Raw genomic sequence first — 23928 nt, forward strand, 5'->3', positions numbered from 1 at the left:
AATAAATGACTTAAACTTTCAAGATAAACGATTAAACTTTTCAGGGTAAACTAAGTAAAACACAAATATTTATTTTATTTTTTTAATGATTGCTATTCCAGTAAATAGAATTAATACATTGTCACACATACAATTTTCATACATCGAATTTCGGTAAAAATAATTGCAACAAAATTTTTCTAAATTTCACAAATTTTTTAATGCCTATATTTTACAAATTAGTTAATTTATTTTTTCCACATAATGCCTCAAATTCACAGTAATGTTTCATTTTTTTTATCGCCTAAACCTTAAATTTTCAAGTTCTGCAAAAATTAGTTCTTTAGTGCGACTCGCAGTTTGCCACGTAAATAATTTACATACCTAAAAGTAAATTTTTACAACATTTACATATTATTTCGAAACTTTTGTACAATTGGTTTTCCTAAATTTTAATATTAGTATTAGTGACACCAAAGAACCGAAACTTGCATTTACAATAAAAATATACAATTTTGAAATAAGTTATTTTACGAAATACAGTAAATTTCCGCAGACATTCATTCTGACATCCCAAAGAAAGTTGCTCTACAGTATATAGTAAAAGATAGGAACTTAAACTTAACTATGAAAAAAGCAAAAAATATATAAGTTAACAAAAAAAAATGGCAGTCAATTCAAAATTAAAAAATGGCAAAGTATCGTAATTATCCATAAGTAGAAAAATTAAAACTTATATAGTTTCTTTAAAACCCTTATAACTATACCTATTAGGAAATTTCAAAACAGAATTTTTATTTTGCGTATATTTTTATTTCTGTTTTGAAACTGTTTTATTGTTAATTTCATACAGTTCTTCAACCTAAAAATAATATTAATAAAAATATATAAAAGTTTATAATAATATAATTTCTTAAAATTATTTTATATAACCTTTTTTTAAACATTATACATAGAGTTTTTTTTTTAAACGTATACAATAAAAATAATAAAAAAACAATAAATACATCTATAACTGTAGAACATTGTAAATTTAATTAAACAGGATGAAACAAGATGATACCTACAAGTTTTCCAGTACTAGTTCTGTGACTGTGGAGTAAAAGTTTTATTCAAAAAAACTCATTAGCAACGGAAAACTTGCAGAATCACCCCCTGTACAACTGAATTAAAACTAAAAATGGCAATTATTTTTTAGGCGCGTATTGAAGCAAGTATTTTTAAACTAATCAAAATGATAAATACACCATAAAAATGCTTATACATCATCATTACACGGTATAAAGTTATCAAAAAAAATTCCCATTAAATAAACTGAAAAAATTCCCCTCCCAACTTTAATATTGTAAAGTCGAAAAACTGATTCAGTTGAATTTTGACAAAAATATTGCACAGTTTTCACCGCACAAATTAGTACAATTAATTGTACATTTATTGTGCGGCGCAGGTCTGCCAGGGGGCAGAAAACAAAAAAACGTTAAAAATAAAACTGACAACGGCCGAAATTGTGATTTTGCAAAGTTGAGAAGAAACGTGATTTTTTTCAGCCAAAAATTGCCTCAATCATTTTACTTTAATTGATATTTCGCCTTTGGAGGAAATAAAATTAAAAGTCACTTGTAACTATTGTACTATTATTGAGAAGTTTTAACAATATATACCTAAGTTTTATAATATTTATTATTAACTATTACACGTGCATTATTACTGTTTAAAATTGTTTAAATATGGCATTAATAATTTGACGAAATATCAATTTTATTTAATTAATTAATATGTTAAGTTATGCCAAATTAATAATTTTGATTGTTTAATAGCATTATGTCAGCATGATGTGGTCCTATTTGGTTCAAACGTAGGTAATATTTTTTAAATCGGGCATTTTTACCAAAAGTTGAAATTTCAAAAGACCGTCATGCGTGTTTCAACAAAATCAAACTGAAATTCCGGAGGTAAAACATTGAAGCAACTTTTTCGGGAATTGGCTAAACACAACAATTTCAATATAACAAATAGCACAAAAAACATAACTTTTTAACAATTATTTTCTAACGTTAAACACTACATTTAATTATATGTGGTTTTATATTAATAATTATTTGAACGTTTTTTTCACCGCTGAATTTCTCCGTTTTGAATTGCATTATGGCCGAAAAGTTTGTAGTTTTCCCAAAAGTGACGTTTTTAATTATTTATATAGTAGTCATCGCCCTAAATGTGTCATGTGTTGCCGCCATGAGGCCAAATTCTGGATTTTAATAATAAAATGTTTGTTAGTCGTCATTTTTGACACATTTTGAGCGATGACAAAAGGTAAAAGTGTAAATGTGTCGAATTTTGTAGGAAATTAAATAAAAATACCCGCTGAATAGTTTAATTTAATAACAGGTACACAGTAAATTTCATGAATAATGTCAAAATTACCCCTGAAATTTCCTGTATGAGCGAAATAATAAAAATAAAAAGTAATTTCCGTTTCAAATCTCTTATTACACAAAAGTGTATCATTTTTTTAGTAAATATTACCCGAAAAGTGTGTGTAAGTGTGTAACATGTAAAAATGTAATATATTTGATTTTTATATATTATTGTAAAAAAATAATAAGGTAACCGTTTTCTGAAAAAATACACGAACCCTTGTTTTTGATAAAACTGAAAAGAAAACCTCGCGAACTAAACAATATCTGAAACATGTTTTTTTTTAGTATCTCTCCTTTACAAGAATTTGAATATTTTCCCAAAAACTCAAAAGTTACGAAAAAACTCGGAACCAAAGTATGGAGTATCGAAATTTTTTGTATAGGGCGATTTCCAAAACAGAAATCCCCGTTTGGACTATTGCTGTTTAACTAAAATTTTAACGAACCGACGTTGCCGCACTTAAAAACAAATCTCCTAACCCTTGAGGATTTTTTTTAATATAGTTTTTTAAGCCCTAATTAAGCTACTTATTATATGCTATTATTGGTCTATATTATGTGCTAAAAAGGATATGGTTTATGGGGCGGAGGGATATTGGGAGGGAGGTTGTCATTATTATTAATATTATGTTTTTGTGGCTTTCCAAATGATTTTTATATATTTTAACGCTTAAATGTTTTTTTTTAAATTTGGAAAAATAAATAAGAATTATTTGAAACTCCTCAGCAAGAAACACCTATAGCATTGTCTCTCTTACATCTATTTATTTATTTTTTTTGTTTTGATAATTATGTATCTTTATTTTATGAATAGATGAAAAACATTTATGGTTATATTATGTGAGTAAAATTTGTGCAAGATTTGTTATTCTTTATTAATTTAGACTTAAATTTGATTTTTTTTACCACTTTCTACTTTTTTTTTAAAGCTTTCAATTTTTTAGTATATTTTTTATGCCTTTGAATACAGTTTATTGAAAGGGCATTTTAACGATAATTACAAAAAATTAAGTAATGCAAAAAAAACAAAATCTTGCATTAATTAATACATTCCTCACAGCTTATACATTTTAGCTTCTAATATATATATTTTATGATAATAGACATGTATTAGTACTGAAAGTATGCATATACGCTTTTTATTATGATACAGCCCTGAAAAACAAGACTTGACGTATTTTAAATTCAAAATTCCTTAATATTGTATAGGAATTGCTGCTCTCTTTTTGGCCACCAATGAAAAAGTATTTTTTTTGCAAATTTTTGGTGTTTTTCCATTTTATATAATAATTATTTAAGAAAATTTTAAAAGCAGTTGCACCCAAAAAATGTTTAATTTTTTACCAATTTCTTGTTAAGAGTCTGTATTTTCCTTTTACTCATTACCTTTTTTTTGAATAAAAATATGATTAATTTTTTCTATTACTTCTTCCTCCTTTGAATTTTAAGCTTTATTTTTGCTATTATTATTGATTATGTAAATTTGGCCTTTTATATCACACTTCACCTGAAATGTATCTATCTTATAAATGTACGTATCTTGGTATAGTTCAAAAGCACTAAAAAGCTCTTTAAAGTAAGTTATAGAGGCTGTAGGTCACTGAACTGAGGTTAGCAAAAGAGGCTTTACTTTTCAGTATTAAGAAAATCAACGTGAATGTTAAAAATATTTTTTTGGTGCTATGCCTCTATGCATACGCCTTTATTAATGCATTTTTTTACAGTAAAATAGATTTTTTTTCAAATAAGAGATCCATGGATACCCCTTTATCTATAATTTGCTATAATTGGAAAGTATTTATTTACGATCTGAAGTAGCGAGTTAAAGGCAGCTAAATTAAATCTCAAAAATTGGCCCACGTTTTGCCGTTTATTTTAACGTCTTCTTTAAGGTAGATTTTCTTATTTTAGAGGTTCACGTGAATTTAAGAGGCTTATAACCTTTAAATTTATTTTTTAAATTTATAAATAATAAAGACAGAATAAACAAAACATTTTTATTGTCATATTGTTTTTTTTTCTCCACATTTTGTTCCATTTTACATACGATTTTAAATCTATCTTTGACAGCAATTTTTCAGCTACTTAAAAGAGATATTCGTGGAATTTTGTTACTTTCACGTTGTTTCCTTAAAAAAAGATACATTTAAAAAGTTAAAAAACAAATTCAAGTCAGAAATGTTCTTTAGGGCTTTAACCAGGGTGTTTAAACATAAGATTTTCGGAAAAAAATCCTATCATCCAATCCTAACCGGTTGAAATTTTAAGAAAAAAATTATTATAATTTTTTCTTTAGTTTTATATTTTTCTATGTTTAGTTTATCTTTAATAATTTATTTATAATTTTTTTTAATCAGAAGATTTCTTAATGAAGACATAATCAGTGGCGCCTATTTAGTATGAGCAGGGGCAAAGTATCAAGTTACAAATATCCAAATGTAATATAAAAAATAAAATTAATATTTAGAAACAAATAACAAGCTTAGTTGTTATAGTTGTTAACACTCAACTTTATATTCAGAAATGATATAAATTAGGTTATTCTAATTATTTTTTTTACCTTTCATGTGCAACCTGATTTTAATTTGATATCCCAGTGAGCTTTTTTATCCCATGGGATTTTCAAAAAAAAATGTTGCTTTGACCTCCCTATACACGACCAAAGAGAAAAATCACAAAATTTTTGAAAAATTTGGAAGAAACCCAAAATATGTGAAGATTTAAGGAAATTAAAGTCAAATCTAGAAGATATTTTTTATTTAAGAGGAAAAAACACGCCTCTGCTTTTTCTTAAAATTAAAATTATTTTTGATATTTCCAATCACTTTAGACCAAATTTGACACGTAATTTTCATGTAAATAAAGATTCTTATATCTGGCAAAATTATTAATAGTTTTTTTAGATATTCTCCCTTAAGAATAAGTAAGTTTCTTCAGGGTAAGGAGACAAGAAATAAGTTCATAGTTTTTCTGGTTGTCTCACCATGAAAGAGCCAATAAACAGAAACACGCGTTAACAAGTACTATTCTAATTCGTCAACGCATGCCAACATAAATGATATAATGTCATTGAGTACCATATACATGTCAGTAAGTACCATCAGTTACCTTTTTCAATGAAGCACTGTTTTGCACTGAACCCCATAAGCAGAAATACGAACACCAGAAATGATGTAAAAATTATTGTGATTTTTTCAGGTTTCTGCTTGTATTGCCTTAAAGAAGGCAAAATGAAGAAATAGGCTAAAACACGTATAGGAACAAGTACCATTATTGCTCTTTAGGCTTCGTCAGGGCAAGGCAAATATAAATGATATGACAGGAGAAATTATCTTGAATTTTTTGGTTTTCTAGTTATTTTGCCTTGAAGAAGCTAAAAAGAAGAAACACGTCCCAGTAAGTACTAACCTTCTTTAGGCTAACGAGAGAGATATAATTTTAATTTTCTACGGTAACTGTATCTTAAAGAAGCCAATAAGCAGAAGTACGCGTCAACAAGAACCATCAGTTGCGTTTTTAAGGCAAACAGAAATTATCTGGTTTTTGATTGTTTTGCACTGAAGAAGCCCATAAGCAGAAACACGAACACCAGAAATGATGCAGAAATTAAAGTAATTTTGTCACTTTTCTGGTTGCATTGCCTTGGAAAAGTCAACATGCATAAATAGCATGAAACGCGTGTAGCAACAACTACCATTCTGACCATTTCCGCTTCGTCAGATCAAGACAAACATAAATGATACAGGAGAACTTATCGTGAACTTTTTGATTTTCTGATTACTTTGCCTTGAAGAAGCTTAAAAGTAAAAACACGTGCCAGTAAGGACCAACCTTCTATAGGGTAGCCAGAAATAATTATGGTTTTCTAGTTTCATTAACTCGAAGCAGCCAATAAGGAGAAATGCGCGTCATTTAAGGCAACCAGAAATTATTTGTATTTCTGATTGTTTTGCACCGAAGAAGCCCATAAGCAGAAACGCGAACACCAGAAATGATGCAGAAATTATTGTGATTTTTTCAGTTTTTTGGTTGCTTTGTCTTGAAGAAGGCAAAATGAAGAAACAGTCTGAATCGCGTGTCAACAACTAGTCTTCTCACCAGTTCTGCTTCTTTAAATTTGAGAACAAAAAAAAATTGGTGCTCTGGTACCTTAATGTCGAGAGTACCTAGTGGAAAAATTGTCAACGTTTCCAAAGAAATCCAAAGTATGTAAAAGTATAAGAAATTAAGTCAAATATAAAAGAGATTTTTTATTAAACAGGAAAAAATTTAGTTTTGGCCAATAATTTTTTGAGATCTGAAAGTCAAATTTTAAAATATTTTTGTCGTGGAAAGTATTTCACCAAATTAGGAGATAATCCATCAAATATTTTAGAATTTCGTGTAGAATCGAAAAATGTAATAATACATAATAATTATAATAATTATAACATAATACAAAGGTAATTTTTCTAAAAATAATGTTGACGTCCAATTATACCAGGAGTACTAGTATTTTCTGTGTAAACCCCCTATACAGGGTGTTTCAGAACTATGGGATCAAACTTCTAGGGGTTATTCAGTGCAACAGTATAAAACATTTCAGTATAGGGGTCCATGTCCCGAAAAGTATCACTACGGCTCTAAGACACACTAAAATTTAGAAAGACGATGCATTGCCTAAATAAGATTTAGTGCATTTAATTTTTGCCTTTTGTACACGATATCATCATCACAACACTTGTTCAAAATATTAATGTCAATGCTTAATAATGATTTTTAACAATTTCTCGGCGCTTGTGTGTTTAAAAACAATTGTTGTATGATGTGTGTTGTTATATTTAAAACAGAGTTGGGTTGCCAAAGGTTCTTGCCAGAGCAGTTTCTTGGCCTGCTAGGTCACCCGATTTAACATTGCTAGATTTTTTCTTATGGAAACATGTAAAATCTTTGGTCTCCGAAACTTCAATAGAAACAGAACAAGACATTCAGATTAGAGGAATACATTTTGAACCATTATTATGATGATATCGTGTACAAAAGGCAATAATTAAATGAATTAAATCCTGTATGGGCAATTCATCGTCTTTCTAAATTTTAGTGTGTCTTAGAGCTGTAGTGATACTTCTGGACATGGGTCCCTATACTCAAATGTTTTCTACTATAACATTGCGTAATCCCCAGAAGTTTGATCCCATAGTTCTGAAACATCCTGTATATGAATGCATTTTGACGAAATTATAAGTGACGAAATTATAAGTGCCGTTATTATATAAACCGCTAGATATAAATGCATTTTTGAATTCTACGTAAAGGTACAAGAAATTTGACGGGTCACATAATACACTTTGGCATAATAGGTTCTGAGATACCTTGACCTCTAAAAATCAAATTTTGAAATGCCACTTTGAAATCCACCCTGAAGAATACCTTTACTCTATAAAAATTATTATTTCGTAGTGACTAAGCCCCTAAATATGATATACTTTTTGAAAAATTAGATGTACGCCACTGATTTTTCTTAAGATATGTATTTTTTGATATTCCCATTCATTTTAGGGCAGATTTTAATTATTAAATTTTTATCGCTTGACACGTAACTTTTACGTAGAAAAACATTCTATGCCTGGTTAAATTGTTAATAAATATCGATAATTTGTCTCGAATATCGAGGTTTTCCTTTAAGAACGTTCTTATTCTGAAAACCTATATAGATTATCATTTAATTCTTCTTTACGTCATTCTCATTTATTTACTGTACTTCTTTATAACGACTGTTTGTATCATAATAAATGAACGTATATGCTGCTTGCTATCTACCTTTTTTTATGTTTTTATTAGTTTTTGGCACGGTTTTCTTAATTAATTAATATTGGTTTATATGAAGAGACATCAACAGCATGAAAAATCATAACATCAATTAAGTAGCTACTATAAACTTACTTAAACCACAAGTGACTAAGGAAACTATTGAATTAAAGACAATTAAAAAAAAACCAATACTTATTTCTAATAGTAATTGCACCCTTTAGAGATTGTTAGCCATCAAAATCAACCCCACCAAAAAAGAAAAATGGACTAAGGAAATCAGGAACACAATTAAATTTTAAACATGGAGCCTGTAAAATAGCAGAAAAACTTACACATTACTATTGCGGCAGTAACTATACATCTGGCATATTTTTTTTGGTTCCCCGGATCAGGAATAAGCGCGGCAACGTCGATTAAAAAACAGTAAACTGAAAATCCGAAATAATAATTCGGTGAGAAAATTGAAAAACTGTGCCGTCCTTTGTAACGCAAGGGCGGCACATTGTAAATGTGGGCTATTGCAAATAAATTTAGTTTTTTTTTATGTAATTTTACAATAAATATACGACGTTATCGGGCGTTTAGTCGTGATATTTTGTAAAATACACTTAAAATATCGGTAGGAGGCCGGGGGAGGTACCACACTGGATCTTTTCAGTTACTTTTACGTTAGATTATAAATCAACGTGGAAAAATGACGAAAAAAAATCCCGGATTGTCCCTCAGAAAAACGTGCCCCAACGCCCCCCACAAGGTAATCAAAACAAAAATGGTTTCAGATGTCTATTCCAAGCCGAGGGTAATTTTTTTGGGCATTTTTACCCCCTCTGCTTCAGGCGTTTTTTTATGGTTTTACCAATTTTCTTTTGGTCTACCCCTGCCATGTACCGATGCCTCTACTGTGGAGAAGCTAAGCTATTAGAGTCCATGGGATCGCTATCTCCTTTAATCAGTTTTACAGGGTGGTACCTGGTCAAGTGTGACTCTGGTCTCCATAAAAAGGGGCGCCATCTAAGAGAATAGACGTCTGATTTTGGGCTATGGAAAATTTTTATTTGTGTGGTAACTACTTAAGTTTTTTCATTCTTAAATAGTTAAGAATAACGGGCAAAAAATATTGAAGCACTTGGTGCAACCGGGCTATTGCATTTATTTTGTGTATTGTTTTATGTATTTTAACTGTTATCATAGTGTCAAAATCGGGTGGTTGTGTGATAAGTTGCGCATTTTGATTAAGAGATATCTTGGTTCATTTTGGATGGGAGTCTAAATATTTAATAAGGGTAAGATTTTTCTCGATCAAAATGGGCAAACGGGGTCGCCAAATACCAAACAATTCCAAAATTATTCAGCGTAACCTGCTTCGGGGTTAAAACACTGATTTTGGAAATGGGGCGACGTCGATATCGGGTTATGGCGTAAAAATTGACAGATTCATCTCTAAATTTTTTATGAAATATGATAAAAAATCTAGAAAATCTGCCACAAAATTACTCAAAGGAATCAGTCAGTATTTGTTTATTTATACATTAAATATGCGTTTTCAAATTATAATTTTTGCGGGTTAGCGTGGGTAGGTTTGATAAGAATTTCATATTTATTTATTAAAATTATTGGCTATGCTCTAGAAGTTTTTTCTCTAAAGAGGGGTATAGAAAAAGTCGAAATTTTCGGAAAATTTTAAATAAGAATTCGACTTTTTTTTAATACCCCCGTTTTCCAGAGTATTCCGGTTTTTGTCTTCAAAATTCCGAAAATTTTTCGAAATTGGTAACTCTCTATATACGTATGATCAAAGAAATAATTTGGAAAAAGATAATATTTCTTTTGATCTTAGATCTTTTTTATCCTAGGTCAGACCAACAAAATATTTACTCAGAAATTTTTTCAGAAGCAATCCAAATCTGATCACAAAATTGCTCTATTTCGTTTTATTTTTGAAATAATTTAAAAACCGACTTTTCTAATTTTGAGAGATTTTTTCTTAAAAAATTGATCTATATCTTGAAAATCATGAACAAAAGTATAAATTACACGTCATGTAGATGTTAATATAAGGAATTATTAAACCCTTGTAATATTTCCATGATTTTCCACTAGGAGTGGAACTTCATTTCGTGAAAAATGAAGCTACAGTACATATAATAAGTTCAAAACATTGCAAAAATGGCAACCTTCAAAAAATATAGTCGGGATTCTTGGGTAAAGGACCACGTCCAAATACATAGTGCGGTCAAATTTTCTCAAAATTTAGCCCATGACCTGGTGCTTAAAAATGCAATCGATTTTGAAGGTTAAAGGTTGCATCAAGAGCCAATTACAATTACTGTATTTTAATGTCTCTCCCTTATTTTGCAAATAAGGGAGAGACATTGAAGAAACGTGTTTGTGATTTTTTTTTATATCATACTACATACAAAATATCGTCAAATTTTCTAAAAATGTAGTATGTTTTAGTCCATGACCTGCTAATCGGGAATGCAATTGATTTTGAAGGTCAAATATTGCATTGAGAGCCAATTATAAGTACTGTCACATGACCCATATATGTGTCACACCTAAAAATTTGGTTTTAAAGCTGTGTACCATTACTGCGTCACAGCAACTACATATTCTTAGGGAAGAATAAAATGCTTTGCCCGGTGAACTGAAAAATATTTTTTTTTACATTTTATTTTTATAATTTTGCATGTTGTAAATTTAAGGAATCCAAAAAATTAAAGAAAGACATATTAAAAAAAATGTTTTTAGTTAAGATAACAATAGATAACACAAAAAAGTCTATAAATTACTTTTATGAAAAGACGCAACGTTTATTGTGTTATACCTCAAAAATTACAATTACTGTATCTTCGCATTCTATTTGGAAATTTTTTAGTAAGCCAAGTTAGCTTAGTAGGCTGCATGTACCATTGAGGCGTCACGAATTTATTTCTCTCAATTATTGAAAATACAAAGCCTAAAAGGACACAGGATCTAAATAACATTTGTACGGTGTCAATTAAAGGTAATAACGAGTACCATCATTGTGTATTATAAAATAATATAAATTCTTTTAGTAAATCTATATTGGTATATTTGCATGCTGTTTTGCAGTTTTTTAGTGAGCCATAATAGCTCAGTAGGCCGCGTGTACCGTATATGTTTCACGATCGTTTTCTATAAATTATAGATAAATAGAAAAATCTAAAAGGCCAGAGAATCTACATAACATTTGTACGGCGTCAGTTAAAGGACTTTATCATCCTATAATATTAAGTAAGTGATTCTTTTAGTAAATTTAATAAATGATTTTCATACCTAAACTGTTAAGCTGACGTGATCACTGTCTGAAATTTTTCTTAATATTTCAATTCATTCTTGAAATTGTCATTGCATCTTGGGCCACATATGGGCTACCAGTAATTTTTTTTAAATAGGGTAGGGACATTAAACAGCAACACATGTAATTGGCTTCCAATGCAACTTGGAATAAGGACTCATAAGTACAGGTGTTAAAAATCAATTACATCTGCGAATTATATGAAAAAGTTACCTTCTTGTTTATTTTCATTACTTAAGAAATGCGGTAAGTCCAATTTACCTAATGAAAAATGAATCCGTTAATCAAACCTACCCACACTATTTCATCGAAAACCAAGACAAAATTTTTGAAAAATTTCCAATATATGACTGAAAACCAAAAGCGAGAAACTTTTTACGCACGTCAAATGGATATTTTACACGTGCTAAGTGTCATTCTGTGTAAAATATGTCACCTGTCACTTTTATGGGAAATGTGGGTCAACCTTAAGGTTGTTTATATAACTATTGTATTGTATTTTTTATAAAACTATTGACTATTATTGTGGCTATGGAGCGCCCCCCTGTGAAATTCAACCTGCCCTTAACTAGTCTGGTATACTATTTACAGGATTTTTTTTAGTTCTAATGCGATAAAGGGAAATTTAGGAGACCAAAAGGTGGTGTATAAGTAACAGGTTAAATTCCACGCAAGGCGCTTTGGTAAAAGGGCATATATACAAAAAGGCTGCTTATTTGTAGTACGTATGTACACGAAAAGATAAAACCACATCCTGTACAAAAATAAACAAAAATAATTTTTACCAAAACATTGATTTTGAAAACGCCAATTTCGCTAACAACTGAAAATGTATTTATTTTTCATGTTTAAGTACGCTCGTTTTAGGAGTTAAATTTTTTTTATTTCTGTCGTTGGAAAAATATGTTTCGCATTCACTCTGTTCTCCCTGCCATCCTAATTAATTTTTATTTTATAAAGTTTTTGTACTTTTTAAATAAAAAACGTTGTTGTGGTGGGGGCAATATTTCCCAATTTTTGTCAAATATAAAAACTTGGAAATATCACAGGTAAAAAGGTAATTTTTCTTTTTAGACTCGGTATTATCATTATCGGTTAAATCGACAAGTATTTCACAGTCGTATAGTAACCCAGATATTATTTTAACTACCAGTTAGACAAATTCAGTATTTTCAAGATGTACTTAAATTAATGTGGGTCTTTTATGCCAACACCCTGACAAAATTGTTTCTTTTGCGGATACGTCTGTTTTTGTTTCCAAGAAACATTAATCATATATTAGATAAGGATTCAATAATAATTAGAGATGTAAAACAAGTCCTCATTATTATTTATCATTATTATTAGTTATGGTTATGTGCCCAGCCATAACCAGATAAAAAAATACTGTTTCTCATTTGATCTTTATCAAGTTCAAATACTGTGTCTTTAAATGGCCAGTGGTTCAGCCTCATCTTCTAATAAATACATATGTTGTGCCAGATTATTTCTTGAACATTGAACATTTGTTGCGCAACATTTCTAAGGATGTCCCAAAAATTTCAAACATTAAAAATCTGACCTAATTTTTGACTTTTAGTGCATAGTTGTTGTGCTACATTACCTCTTGACTATTCTACCACAATTATTCTTATGAATGCTAGAAAAGTCCCCGTATTTGCACTGTAGAACATGTTTCATAAATTTTTGTTCAGTAAACATGTTAACTTTTGTTGCCTAACATTTCTAAAGATAATTTAAAAATTTCATCAACAACATCTTTAGAAAATTTATGTCAGTTTTAAATAGCGGTGATGAAATTGTGCAAAGAACTACCTTTTTTTTCTAGGTAGTTACAGTAATTATTGCCTATAACAGATATTTAAAAAAAAATATTTTACATTTTCAATATTTTCAAAATAAAGGGAATTTTCTCAAAACCTATGAAAAAGTTCAAGCATGCCATTTCAGCAAAAGATGCTTCAAAGATGTTTTAAAAATAAAAAGAATTCAACGTATTTTTTAAAAAAGAAACTATAAATAAGTTATTAGCATTTTTTGGTTTTTGACCACTTCCAGCCAGTGGTTGACATTTGAAAAATTTGCCAATTAAAAACATAGTTAAATAATAAGCAGGAAGAGAAAATGAAAAAAGACACATAACTAAATTCTCTATTTCCCGTAGGAAGATCAGAAAAAACTTGGAAATTCGTCTGAATTGCTTTACCAAGCCTTTAGCAAACCGAGAACTATCACTTACTTGAAAAAATGTAACCTTTAATTTTAGTTCTATAACATTTGTTGTGCAACATTTCTCAGGTTATTCAATATTTTGTAGCCATAATTTTTTACCAGCTCAGACTGAGTTTCTGATATTTCATATTAGAGGAAGAACTGGGAAGAAAAACTCATACAGTTAAAGAATGCGTGGACTAGTGGAAGTTTCTTCTGATGTTTGTTTTATTTCTTTAAAATTTCTACACCGTGTATATGGAAAGAAGTCTTACGTGGTCTAAACAAATACATTATACAGTATAATAATTTGCTGCTTATCAGAGTCTTTTATTTTCTTTTCAGTTGGTCTTGGTGGAAAATAGTAGGTCATTTATTTCTGTACCGAAAATCATGCATGAGTGAATTTTACAGCAGCTTCTTTTCATTCCTCAAATAACTTACTTCATTCACCCAAAAAAACTATATTAACAATGCACTCAGAACTACTTTATAGAACAGTTTTCTTTGATCTTAGTGCCTTGAGCTGGCAATAACCTTCAGACATGATTTTTGTTCTATATTTCTTGCAATATTTATTATGCAGCAGAACATGTTGCATTGTCAGAAACAGTTTTTATTTATAACAATAGCAGTAGGTACTATTTCTCTATATTTCTACCTTTTAGTTAAGGATTTTTGTCTTTTTTTAGATATATGCATTTATTCTTATATTTTGCAGGGATTTTAAAGATAATTTTTTACATTTTCCAGACATTTAAAGTAATTTTTTACATTTTATTCAGGCAATTAAAGTTGGAGCAATTTTTATCTTTTTCCAAATAATTTTTGTCTTTTTTTAAGAAGTTGAAATTATTATTGCGTTTTCCAGGTATTTCAAAGAACTTTTTTACATTTCACATATAGCTGCAATAATTTTCAAATTTTTCCAGGAATTTCGCGCAATTTTCCGGGAAGTTAAAGTAACTATTCGCTTTTTTCAGATTTTTTAAAGATTTTATTTTACATTTTTGAAATGATTGCGGTAATTTTCATCTTTTTTGAGGATCTGACTTTTTCTGGGCATTAAAAGCAAATATTACCTTTTTACTACGGTTTTAGGTATTACTAAAACAGTAGTATATTTAAAGAATTTCTTACATTTCACAGATAATTGTAGTAGTTTTCTAATTTTTTTGTGAATTTCACACAATTTTTGCCTTTTTTAGACATTTGAAGTAATTTTTTTCTTTTTTGGGCAGTTAAAGCAATTATTGCACTTTTCCAGGTATTTCTTAAATTTTTCAGATAGTTGTACTAATTTTTTGTGAGAATTTGGTGTAGAACATTTATCACAGTTCTTTTGAATAAACGAGACATATTCATAATAATTAAAGTCTAAGTCGTTCCAGAGGTTAAAGTATTTCACACACCCTTAGGTTAGTAATAGACAGTGGAGAAATAGTATAAAATTCTCACATTTTTTAAAAAATTACGACATTCCATGAGCCAAAATATGAAAATAGTATTCATCTCTATTGCAGGCATTTTTCCACACTAGATCAAGTAATTTTGAATTAATGTCATTTTTTCCAGACATCTTTAGAAGATTTATTTCCTTTTAAATCACCTTAATCTCCCACTAATTATTCTAAGAATATTTAGCCGAAGTGATCAAAATACTCCCTGGTGAAAAGATTATTTTAACTGAAGAATAAATACTAATCGAGCTTAAACCGTTAATGAAGATACCGGGGCCCCTAATAGTAATAAACCACCACTCTTAAATTTTTTTTTCGTAAAAAAATTACTTGCCTTACATAAAATAAAAAAATATATTTGATAATCACAGTAATAATTGCAAACAAATTATTAAAAAAAAAGTTATTGCTAAACGTACACTGTCCGGCCGATTTAAACAAAAAAATAAACAAAACGAAATTTTGTTTCTTCTAAAGATTGTTAGTTTTGATATTTTATTCGTTTACTTGAAATATTATAAATACTCAATCAATTTCTCTATTTTTTGTTCATCCATTCATATATTTCTAATATAATCTAAAAACAATCAATATATACAACTTAAGTAAAACACCAAACGAAAAATATCTCCCAAATAATTTTTGAGATAAATTTTTCTTTGATTTCTTTAACACTTATAACCTATACATTCTTAAAATGATTTTTTTATTTTGTAGTTGGACACTTTTAAAGTGCAAATATATATAAATATATTAATTTCTTAATGCCGCAGGCATTATTACCTCGTGTACTGAACACCAACTTTAAATTTAATTTGTATCTACATAAAAATAGAATGTTTTTTTGGCACATATATTTCCTCTACAACAGATTTTAAGTTTATAGTAAGTGCAGATATGTTTAAACCAATCTTAAATTTCTCGATAACGTGCAAAAACAAGAACTCTTTAATCGTATACACCATGGCATAAAATTAATTTATAAAAAAACTCTCTCAAAAATCCCTAATATCTATCAAACCCCAAAAATGAAAATAAAAAAACCATCTAATCACCCAAGTTGCGTGTTCAGTAATAGCTAAACTCTCATGGCTGATTCTGATTATTTTGCTGACCTTGATTCGGCTGCTGTTGTTGCTGATTAGCTTGTTGCTGTTGTTGTTGCTGCTGCTGCTGTTGTTGTTGTTGTTGCTGCTGCTGCTGCTGTTGCTGCTGCATCGTATTCTGCAAATTTTGCTGTAGATTCTGTTGCAGATTCTGCTGCAGGTTCTGCTGCAGGTTTTGCTGTAGATTTTGGAGGTTACCGGCACCGCCCAGGCTAAAGCCGAGGGCACGCGGGTCGCTACCGTGAAGCCTTAAGGCTTGCTCGAGTCGTTGCTCTTGGAGCCTCAGCGCTTCGGTGAGATCGGGACTGAGTTGCTGGGAGGTTTGAGCTTGGTGACCTTGGAAGTGACCTTAAAAGTAATGGGTTTAAGTTAGAGAATATCGTAGGGTTACCTGTTTTTATTAAAGCAGCGTGATGGAGGATAAAAAGGTGGGTTACTTGTTAATAGCTGTCCAGTTTAACATATCCAACATGTTCCTAACCTTAAGAGTTAATACTTGGAGTAAAAATTACCTCTTACAAATCGACTAAGTACAAATTTTTTACGATAAGATATATTATATATTTGACTGACTTTGACTCTATAGAGAAAATGTGGATGAGACGAGTAGAGAAAATCACTTTATAATTTCACATCTTCGGGTGGCAATATCAGGTCTAAATATGGTAAACTTCGTCATTTTTAGGTCGTTTTTAAGCCATTCGTATAACGACTCTTTGATATCAGTGTAGAAGTGTTATTCCAACTTCTCTCTTAAAATCTTCCAACTTCTCTCGATATTATATATATATATATATATATATATATATATTATTATATATATATTCAGTCCTTCTCTTACTGGCCAACGGTTTCGGGCGAATGAGCTGGTTAGTGGAAAGAGTACTCTTTTGACGTGAGACTGTGAAATCGGTCTTGAAGATGCAGAAACCAAAGAATGGTCAACGGCATAAGAATAAAGAAGGCAGGTAAAACAGCACTAAAGATCCTAATAGATATTTCTAGTACAACTATTGGAATGAATGAAACGGAACATGAACGGAAGCCAAGATCCGGCAGAAGAAGTATAAATCAAGACCATCAAGGGCCTCGCAATCAAAAATACAACCAATAATACAAAGAATATATTGGTATTATGTGGAATGTCAGAAGTATGTATGATCTGAAAGAATACACATTATATAAGGGATGCAATAATTAAATATCGATATCCTGGACATCAGAGGTACAAGGTGGCTGGGTGCAAGCAACTTCTCGACAACGGTATGATCTATTTCTTAGGAAATGAAGATCAGCATCATAGATATGGCAATGCAGTTGTCGTTTCAAAAAGAATAACGCAGTCTGTGATTAATTTTTTAACAGTATGAGATAGAATCCTACTTAGAACTTCAAACAAAACAACACTTAATATTAATACTGATCTATGCTCCTACTGCAGAAAAATGAGATGAGCAGATTGTGCAGTTTTAGAACCAAATCAATCAAGTTATCTAAAGTCGAGAGATACCACACTCATCCTTGGAGACTTCAGCACCAAAGTTGGGAAAGAAACGACAAAGAAGATAGAATGTTCAGCCAAGAAAATTACAAAATAGTTTCAAAGACCTTTTATCAGCTATCCAATGGAGCCAAATGGATGGTACTGTATTCAGGCTATTGTGTTGATGGGATGTCTATGTGTACAGTATATCCAATCAACACAATAGTGAGAACACAGTCAGGAATCAGATAGACAGTATCTTAGTGAATCGGCATTACAAAAACTCTATAAGATCAGTTAAGGCCTATCCGGGAGCAGATGTATTTTATTGCATTTTAATTTAATGCATATATTATATGCAATAAGTTGTAATAACTCGTTGTTGTAATGTGATCTGTGTAGGTCTAAGCCTGATGATGCTCCGATAGGAGCGAAACACGTGTAGCTTTAAAAAATTATATGGATTTGATGAGACCGTGACTTCGTGTTTTTACCTTTCTTGTTTTGTTTTCGTTTGGTCTCTTAGTGAAAAATGGATGATACGTTTCTACTACCAAAAAGAAGAAGAAGAAAACGATTATTATAATCCTGAAGACGTCGCAAAAAAAGAAAAAGGAGAATTGAGGTGAGAGTAAAGGTAGTAATAAGAAGGACAGCAAAAAGAACAAAAAAAAAAGGAGTATAATATAGAGAGGAGGAAATTCAGATTATAGTGGCGGTAAACGAACTGAGCATAGGCCTAACATGCTGCTTCAACCTCAACTGGCCTCTTTGGAGAAACAATGAGGTCAGGAGGCAGTGATAGGCTCACTATAAAAGAGATCTGTTTCAGCTTTGGCCTATCAGATGTTGATATAGAATAAAGTGAGCAAAATGTACAAAATTTAACATCATACACTGCCCTCCAAAATTAACCCATAATTTTAAAAGTTGTTTTATTTAAAATATTTTTTATTTCTGACAGCATAGAAGTACAAGTATTGTAACTGGACTATTGACGATTGATTTTTGATGAATTGTAAACAAATTCACACCTCTTTAGAGGCAAAAGAATTAACAAAGATAAAAAGTGTTTATGTTGATATTTCTCCATTACGAATTTCATGCGTTTTAGTTCAGCAGAGTTGATTTTAACTTTACATATTGAGTTCTTGCAAAATGAATCCGCCGCACAGAGAAAGCCGCAATAAAAGCGCAACAAAAGATTTAATGCCAATCAGTCAACCATCTCCAGAGTTTTGAGTCCATTTACACAAACTGGTGGTAATATTAGAAAACCAGGCGAGGATCGTGGAAGAGTTACAACTTTTGCTGAAGACCGATTTCTACGAATTCTTTGGCTTAAGGCAACTATTTGTGATTAGCATTTCTTTACAAAACGAGTTACTGGATCGTTACAATTTTAGAATAAGTCAAAACACAATTAGGAGAAGGCTAGCGGAGACCGATATTAGATCTGCCAGTTGCCAGTGATCAACGAGTCCATTACTCACCAGAGAGCATAGGAGAGACGATTGGGCACAGATTATCTTTAACGATGAATCCATATACTATCTCTTTTCTGACGATAGAAGTAATAGAGTGTACCGAAGGCCAGGAAGGTTAGTAATATGGTGGCGGGTCAGTATTGATGTGGGGAGAGATTAATATGGAGGGCCGCACAGAATTAGTACTTGTAGATAGAGTTCGTCTTACCACACAGATGTAAATTACGGACAATTTAGAAGATTATGTGGTTTAATTCGCTCCCTAGTTGCAGATAATTTCTTGCTTATGCACGACCACAGATGGCAAAGGTTACCATATATTGGCCAGTCAGAGGCCTGGATATGAATCCAATAGAGCACATGTAGGATATCATTGGGGGATGACTACGATAATTGCTAAGATCCCCAAACAACTTGAATGGCCTTTATTTAAGATTGAAAGAAATTTGGGGTCAAATAGACCAAGATGAAATAAGGACCCTAATTATCAGTATGTCAAGTCGTTATAAACGCCAAAGGGGGAAATTCCTGTTATTGATTTTTTTTTTGATGGTTCAACATATATATATATTATGTAACAGAATTATTTTATGTATTTCTTGTTATAAAATTTTGAGAACAAATTTTGTATTTTTATTTTAATTATTTAAAAATTAAACTATAATGACAAAAGATCATCTGAAAGGAAAGGAAAAAAACATTCGAAAAAAATGCAAGTTCCAAGAGTATGCGTTAAATTTGGTATGCAGTATATAAGATGTTTCAGCACCAGAGACCTTTACTAACAAAAGCAAAGCTAAGGTTTTAATGTCAAAATTAATGATACGAGTAATCACTACATGGCGTAAGTTCTCCAATATCAACCCCCTCCACAAAGCTGATTTAGATAAGCAAGAATCATCAATCTCAACGCCTGCCTATGAAGACAATTTTTAAAAACAGGAAAGAACTTCCAAAGAAGCGGTTTCAAAAATCCATTAAAAGATCATGATGATGACATCAAACGATGACAATGAAGAAGATGATAGAAATCTTTTATCATTCAAAAAAAGAAACATAATAATTCCCCTAAAAATCGAGAAAAACTTGATACTCTTTTTCGGATATTTTTTTTTCGTAAAAATTGAATGACAAATGCGGCTTTTTGATAAGACTTACTATTCACCTAAGTCACAAAAAATGTCCTAATATTTGCCATTTTTGGTTTTACCATATTTTTTACAGTGTTTATATTTTGTAACGCAATATTAGTGAAAAGCCTTAATTAGATGTTTAGTGAGTAGGAGGTTAGTGAAAAAGTGGTGAAAGCCAAAGAAAAATAAAAAAAATCATAAACTTACTAAAAAACAGTCCTACTGCCAGAAAGACTGAAGATGTTTATCTAAAAAATAAACAGTAAAAAAATAAGAAAATAACGAATAAAATTAGTTCCAAAAAAAGCACATATGAATTGTATTTAAACGCTTAATTATGTTAAGGCGTATGTATTCCCAATTAAATAATAATAAATGTAAACAAAAAATGTGCATAGAAAACGATTGGATATTAAAAATAACTCCAACTTCCTTCATATTCTTACACAAAACTACCATTTAACTATTAGACTAATTACCATTGTGGCGTAAAGGACTGTGGTTGTTCTCCTGCTGGTGCTGGTTAAGTTGAGACAAACCCTGCGTCATAGCCAGACGTAAAGCAGCCTCAGCCTGAGATCGAATTACTGCTTCCTGCATGCGGAGCGCCTCTTGAGCAGCTGCTGATTGCTGAACTGATTGCTGGGAAGCTTGAGACATATCCATGACGGAATTGCGCATCACGTCCATTGTCCTCATATCCATGGAGGCTCGCATAGCATTCATGGCATTCATGGAAAGGGAGGACAAGGCTTCGTTGGTTATTGGCGGAGTGGAGGGGTTGGACGAGTTATTCACTTGGTTGGCCTGGAAATAGATGTCTATAAGTAATTACCATTCGAATTATAATAAAAGAAGGATTTTGATCCCAAATCAAATTGGTGTTCTTGATTTGGCTATCTGACTTCTAATATAACTATATGATAGATAGATATCAATTTTAATAAACATCTCAGATGTATGATGAAGACCACCGTTTTTATTAACTATTCAGTAGAATCTTTGAACTCCTGTATCTCGAGAAATGTTGGACGTAATAAAATGCAATTGACCTTAAATTATAGGTAATTTTATCTGCTTTGAAAAATGGAAAAATATTTTTTTCTATGAGACACATACATGCTGAGTTAATAAACCGACTACCAGTCTGTCATTAACTGCCTGGAAGAACTTAATAAATACTCAGACTACCTGACAGTTTCAACTTGATTTGGCAACCTTGCTACTCACGCCCCCGAAGTAACCAGCAGTGTAGCCACCTCTTTTAAAATTTCTTACAATATTGATTTATTTCAGGTAGTTCACGCTGTTGATCATGCTGCATTTTATAGATTATGTATCTAGAGATCTATTGGAGCTACAAAAATTAAATTAATACAGAATCTGAATCATACAATCAAACTGAATCTTATGGCTTTTGGATTTCGAGGTTTTTTGGACTTGCACAAATGCAATTAATCTTAGATTATAGTTAATTTCATTGGTATTAAAAAAGGAAAAAATATTTTTTTTTCATGGGAGCTATTCATTTAGAGTTACACCTTGAAGAAATTAATTAAAAAATAATATTTTGTTAAGAGAGTCTAACAGTCTTCCATCAACTGCCTAGAAGAACTTAATTAACTCTGACAGCTTTAACTTGATTTGGCAATCTTGCTGCTAATATTATTAAGTGATATGTAAACCATGCCCCCAAGTATCTAGCATTGTTGCCACTTCTTTCAAAATTTCTTAAAATATTGACTTGTTTCAACATTAAAAAAATCTTGATTATAAAATTTGTGTATACACACCGAGTCAACTCAGGTCTTGAGTGCAGAAATCAATGAATTAAAATGCAACTACAAATGTTAGTGACAAGTTGGTGTTCGACCTAAATTAACTGTACCTAGACGAGAAAGAAATTGGCACCCAAGAAGAAAATTGACCAGACATCAATATTGTAACTTGTCTTGTAAGCAATAGTTTTTCTCTAAATTGTGAAAAATATTAACAGACATTGACGAGGTAAAATGCTTACTTGTGTGACTCCAAGTCGCATAGCCAGATTAGCAATATTGGCAATATTAGCTGCTGGATCTGATCCTAGACCTGGTGGTACTCCACCTTGGCCTACCATGTTAGCTATGACGGCCATCCTATTGGCCTGTAGCTGATCTTCCATGTTGTATTGCTGGTGTAGACCATTATTACCTGGAAATAAATATTAATTGGAATAAGTTTAAGATGCAAAAAACTATTGTTTGCTTCTGTAAAACTCACTTCGCAAGATATCACCTAATTTAGTATTGCAATTGTTATTATTGTTGTTTAGTCCTCCGGCTTCTGATCCGGCAGATGAGAGCCGACCATTTCCAGACGACGAGTCGCTATGGGCACTCGGAGAGGCGCACATGGGGGAACCAGTTGCTGGAAAAACGCCTTTTTTAATTAGTCTTTAGAGATTAAGGATGTAAAGGTTCAATTTAATACTCATTAAGGAGATTGTTTAGTTACCTGGTCCCATACCGGCTAGTCCGAGTAGACTGCTGCCACCAGCCGAAGCTGAAACTGCCGCAAGCAAAGTTTCTCGTTCTCTACGTTCAGCTGCTGCTCTAGAAAGTACGTACTGGGCAGCAAATTGATGTTTTGGATCCATACGCATGTGCTCCATATGGGTTAATAGTCCTGAAGATAATTGATAGATTACATGTTAGATTGCTTGCTGAATTATATGTATACTTAGATGAAAAATTGTTCACAAAAGCCAATTGTTATAATGCATAACTTAAATGGGTATACAGGTATTGTGAACAATTTTTATTTCAAAGCCATATATAGTGTTTCTATTACACTTACATAGCTTTGGTAGATGAAATAATACAAGCATTATGCAAAGTCGAAAAATATTTTTTGAAAAAAAAAAAATGATTAACTGATTTTTCGATTCTGCATAAGATCAGTCCACATATGTGTAACGCATCAGCAGTTAACTGAAAAATAAACAAAAGTTACATGCAAAAAAGTATACTACATTTTTGCCAACTGAAAATCGAAAAATAAAATAAAAATCTCACAACATCAATATCAAAAGAAATGGTAGAAGAAACAGTGCCAAAGAGAACTAAAAAATTTACAAAATTTAGGGTTGCTTATTTTTGTGTATAGAATTTTGAAAAAATTTAAGGTTTTTGGAAGCCCTTACACATACGTGGACTAGTTTAAAAAAAAGTTAAAATATTTAATCTCCATGCTCGCTATAGTGTTAAGGATACCTCAAATATGGTTTTGCATAAAATTGAAACTCTATCGGAACACTCTTAAATCAAATGTTTTCGTTCAAAATGTGTAATAAGCTTCCCAAGTTTTTAAATAGTTTTATTTAAGAATTTAATTATTTACTTTAATAAAAGGAAAATGTAATATGGAGGTCAGTACTTTACCTGGTTCACAAATTGAATATTCGTAGATAATAAAATCCTCTTAATGATGAAGTTCTGTCTAGCCGACTTACCTTACTAAAAGTTATATGAGACATAATCGATTTACAAACAGAGT

At 30.9% G+C, this 23928-nt stretch overlaps 1 protein-coding gene across 6 annotated transcripts in view; it reads right to left on the reverse strand.

The window, feature by feature from the left end:
* Positions 1 to 68: 68 nt before the first annotated feature.
* The window catches only part of LOC126738923 (zinc finger protein 135-like), a 231375-nt gene continuing 207515 nt past the window's right edge, over positions 69 to 23928 (reverse strand). For 3 of the 6 annotated variants that reach the window (XM_050444410.1, XM_050444409.1, XM_050444406.1), the window contains 5 exons: positions 22888 to 23058; positions 22654 to 22812; positions 22412 to 22584; positions 20871 to 21198; positions 8379 to 16636 (listed from right to left, as the gene is read on the reverse strand). In XM_050444410.1, coding sequence (XP_050300367.1) covers positions 16269 to 16636; positions 20871 to 21198; positions 22412 to 22584; positions 22654 to 22812; positions 22888 to 23058 — 1199 coding nt within the window. In that variant the 3' untranslated portion in view covers positions 8379 to 16268. Of the gene's footprint in view, positions 16637 to 20598; positions 20640 to 20870; positions 21199 to 22411; positions 22585 to 22653; positions 22813 to 22887; positions 23059 to 23928 lie in introns of all 6 variants that reach the window. The other 3 variants (XM_050444411.1, XM_050444407.1, XM_050444408.1) reach the window with 3 other exon arrangements.

The sequence above is a fragment of the Anthonomus grandis genome, chromosome 7 (assembly GCF_022605725.1).
Source record: "Anthonomus grandis grandis chromosome 7, icAntGran1.3, whole genome shotgun sequence".
Classification (NCBI taxonomy): domain Eukaryota; kingdom Metazoa; phylum Arthropoda; class Insecta; order Coleoptera; family Curculionidae; genus Anthonomus; species Anthonomus grandis.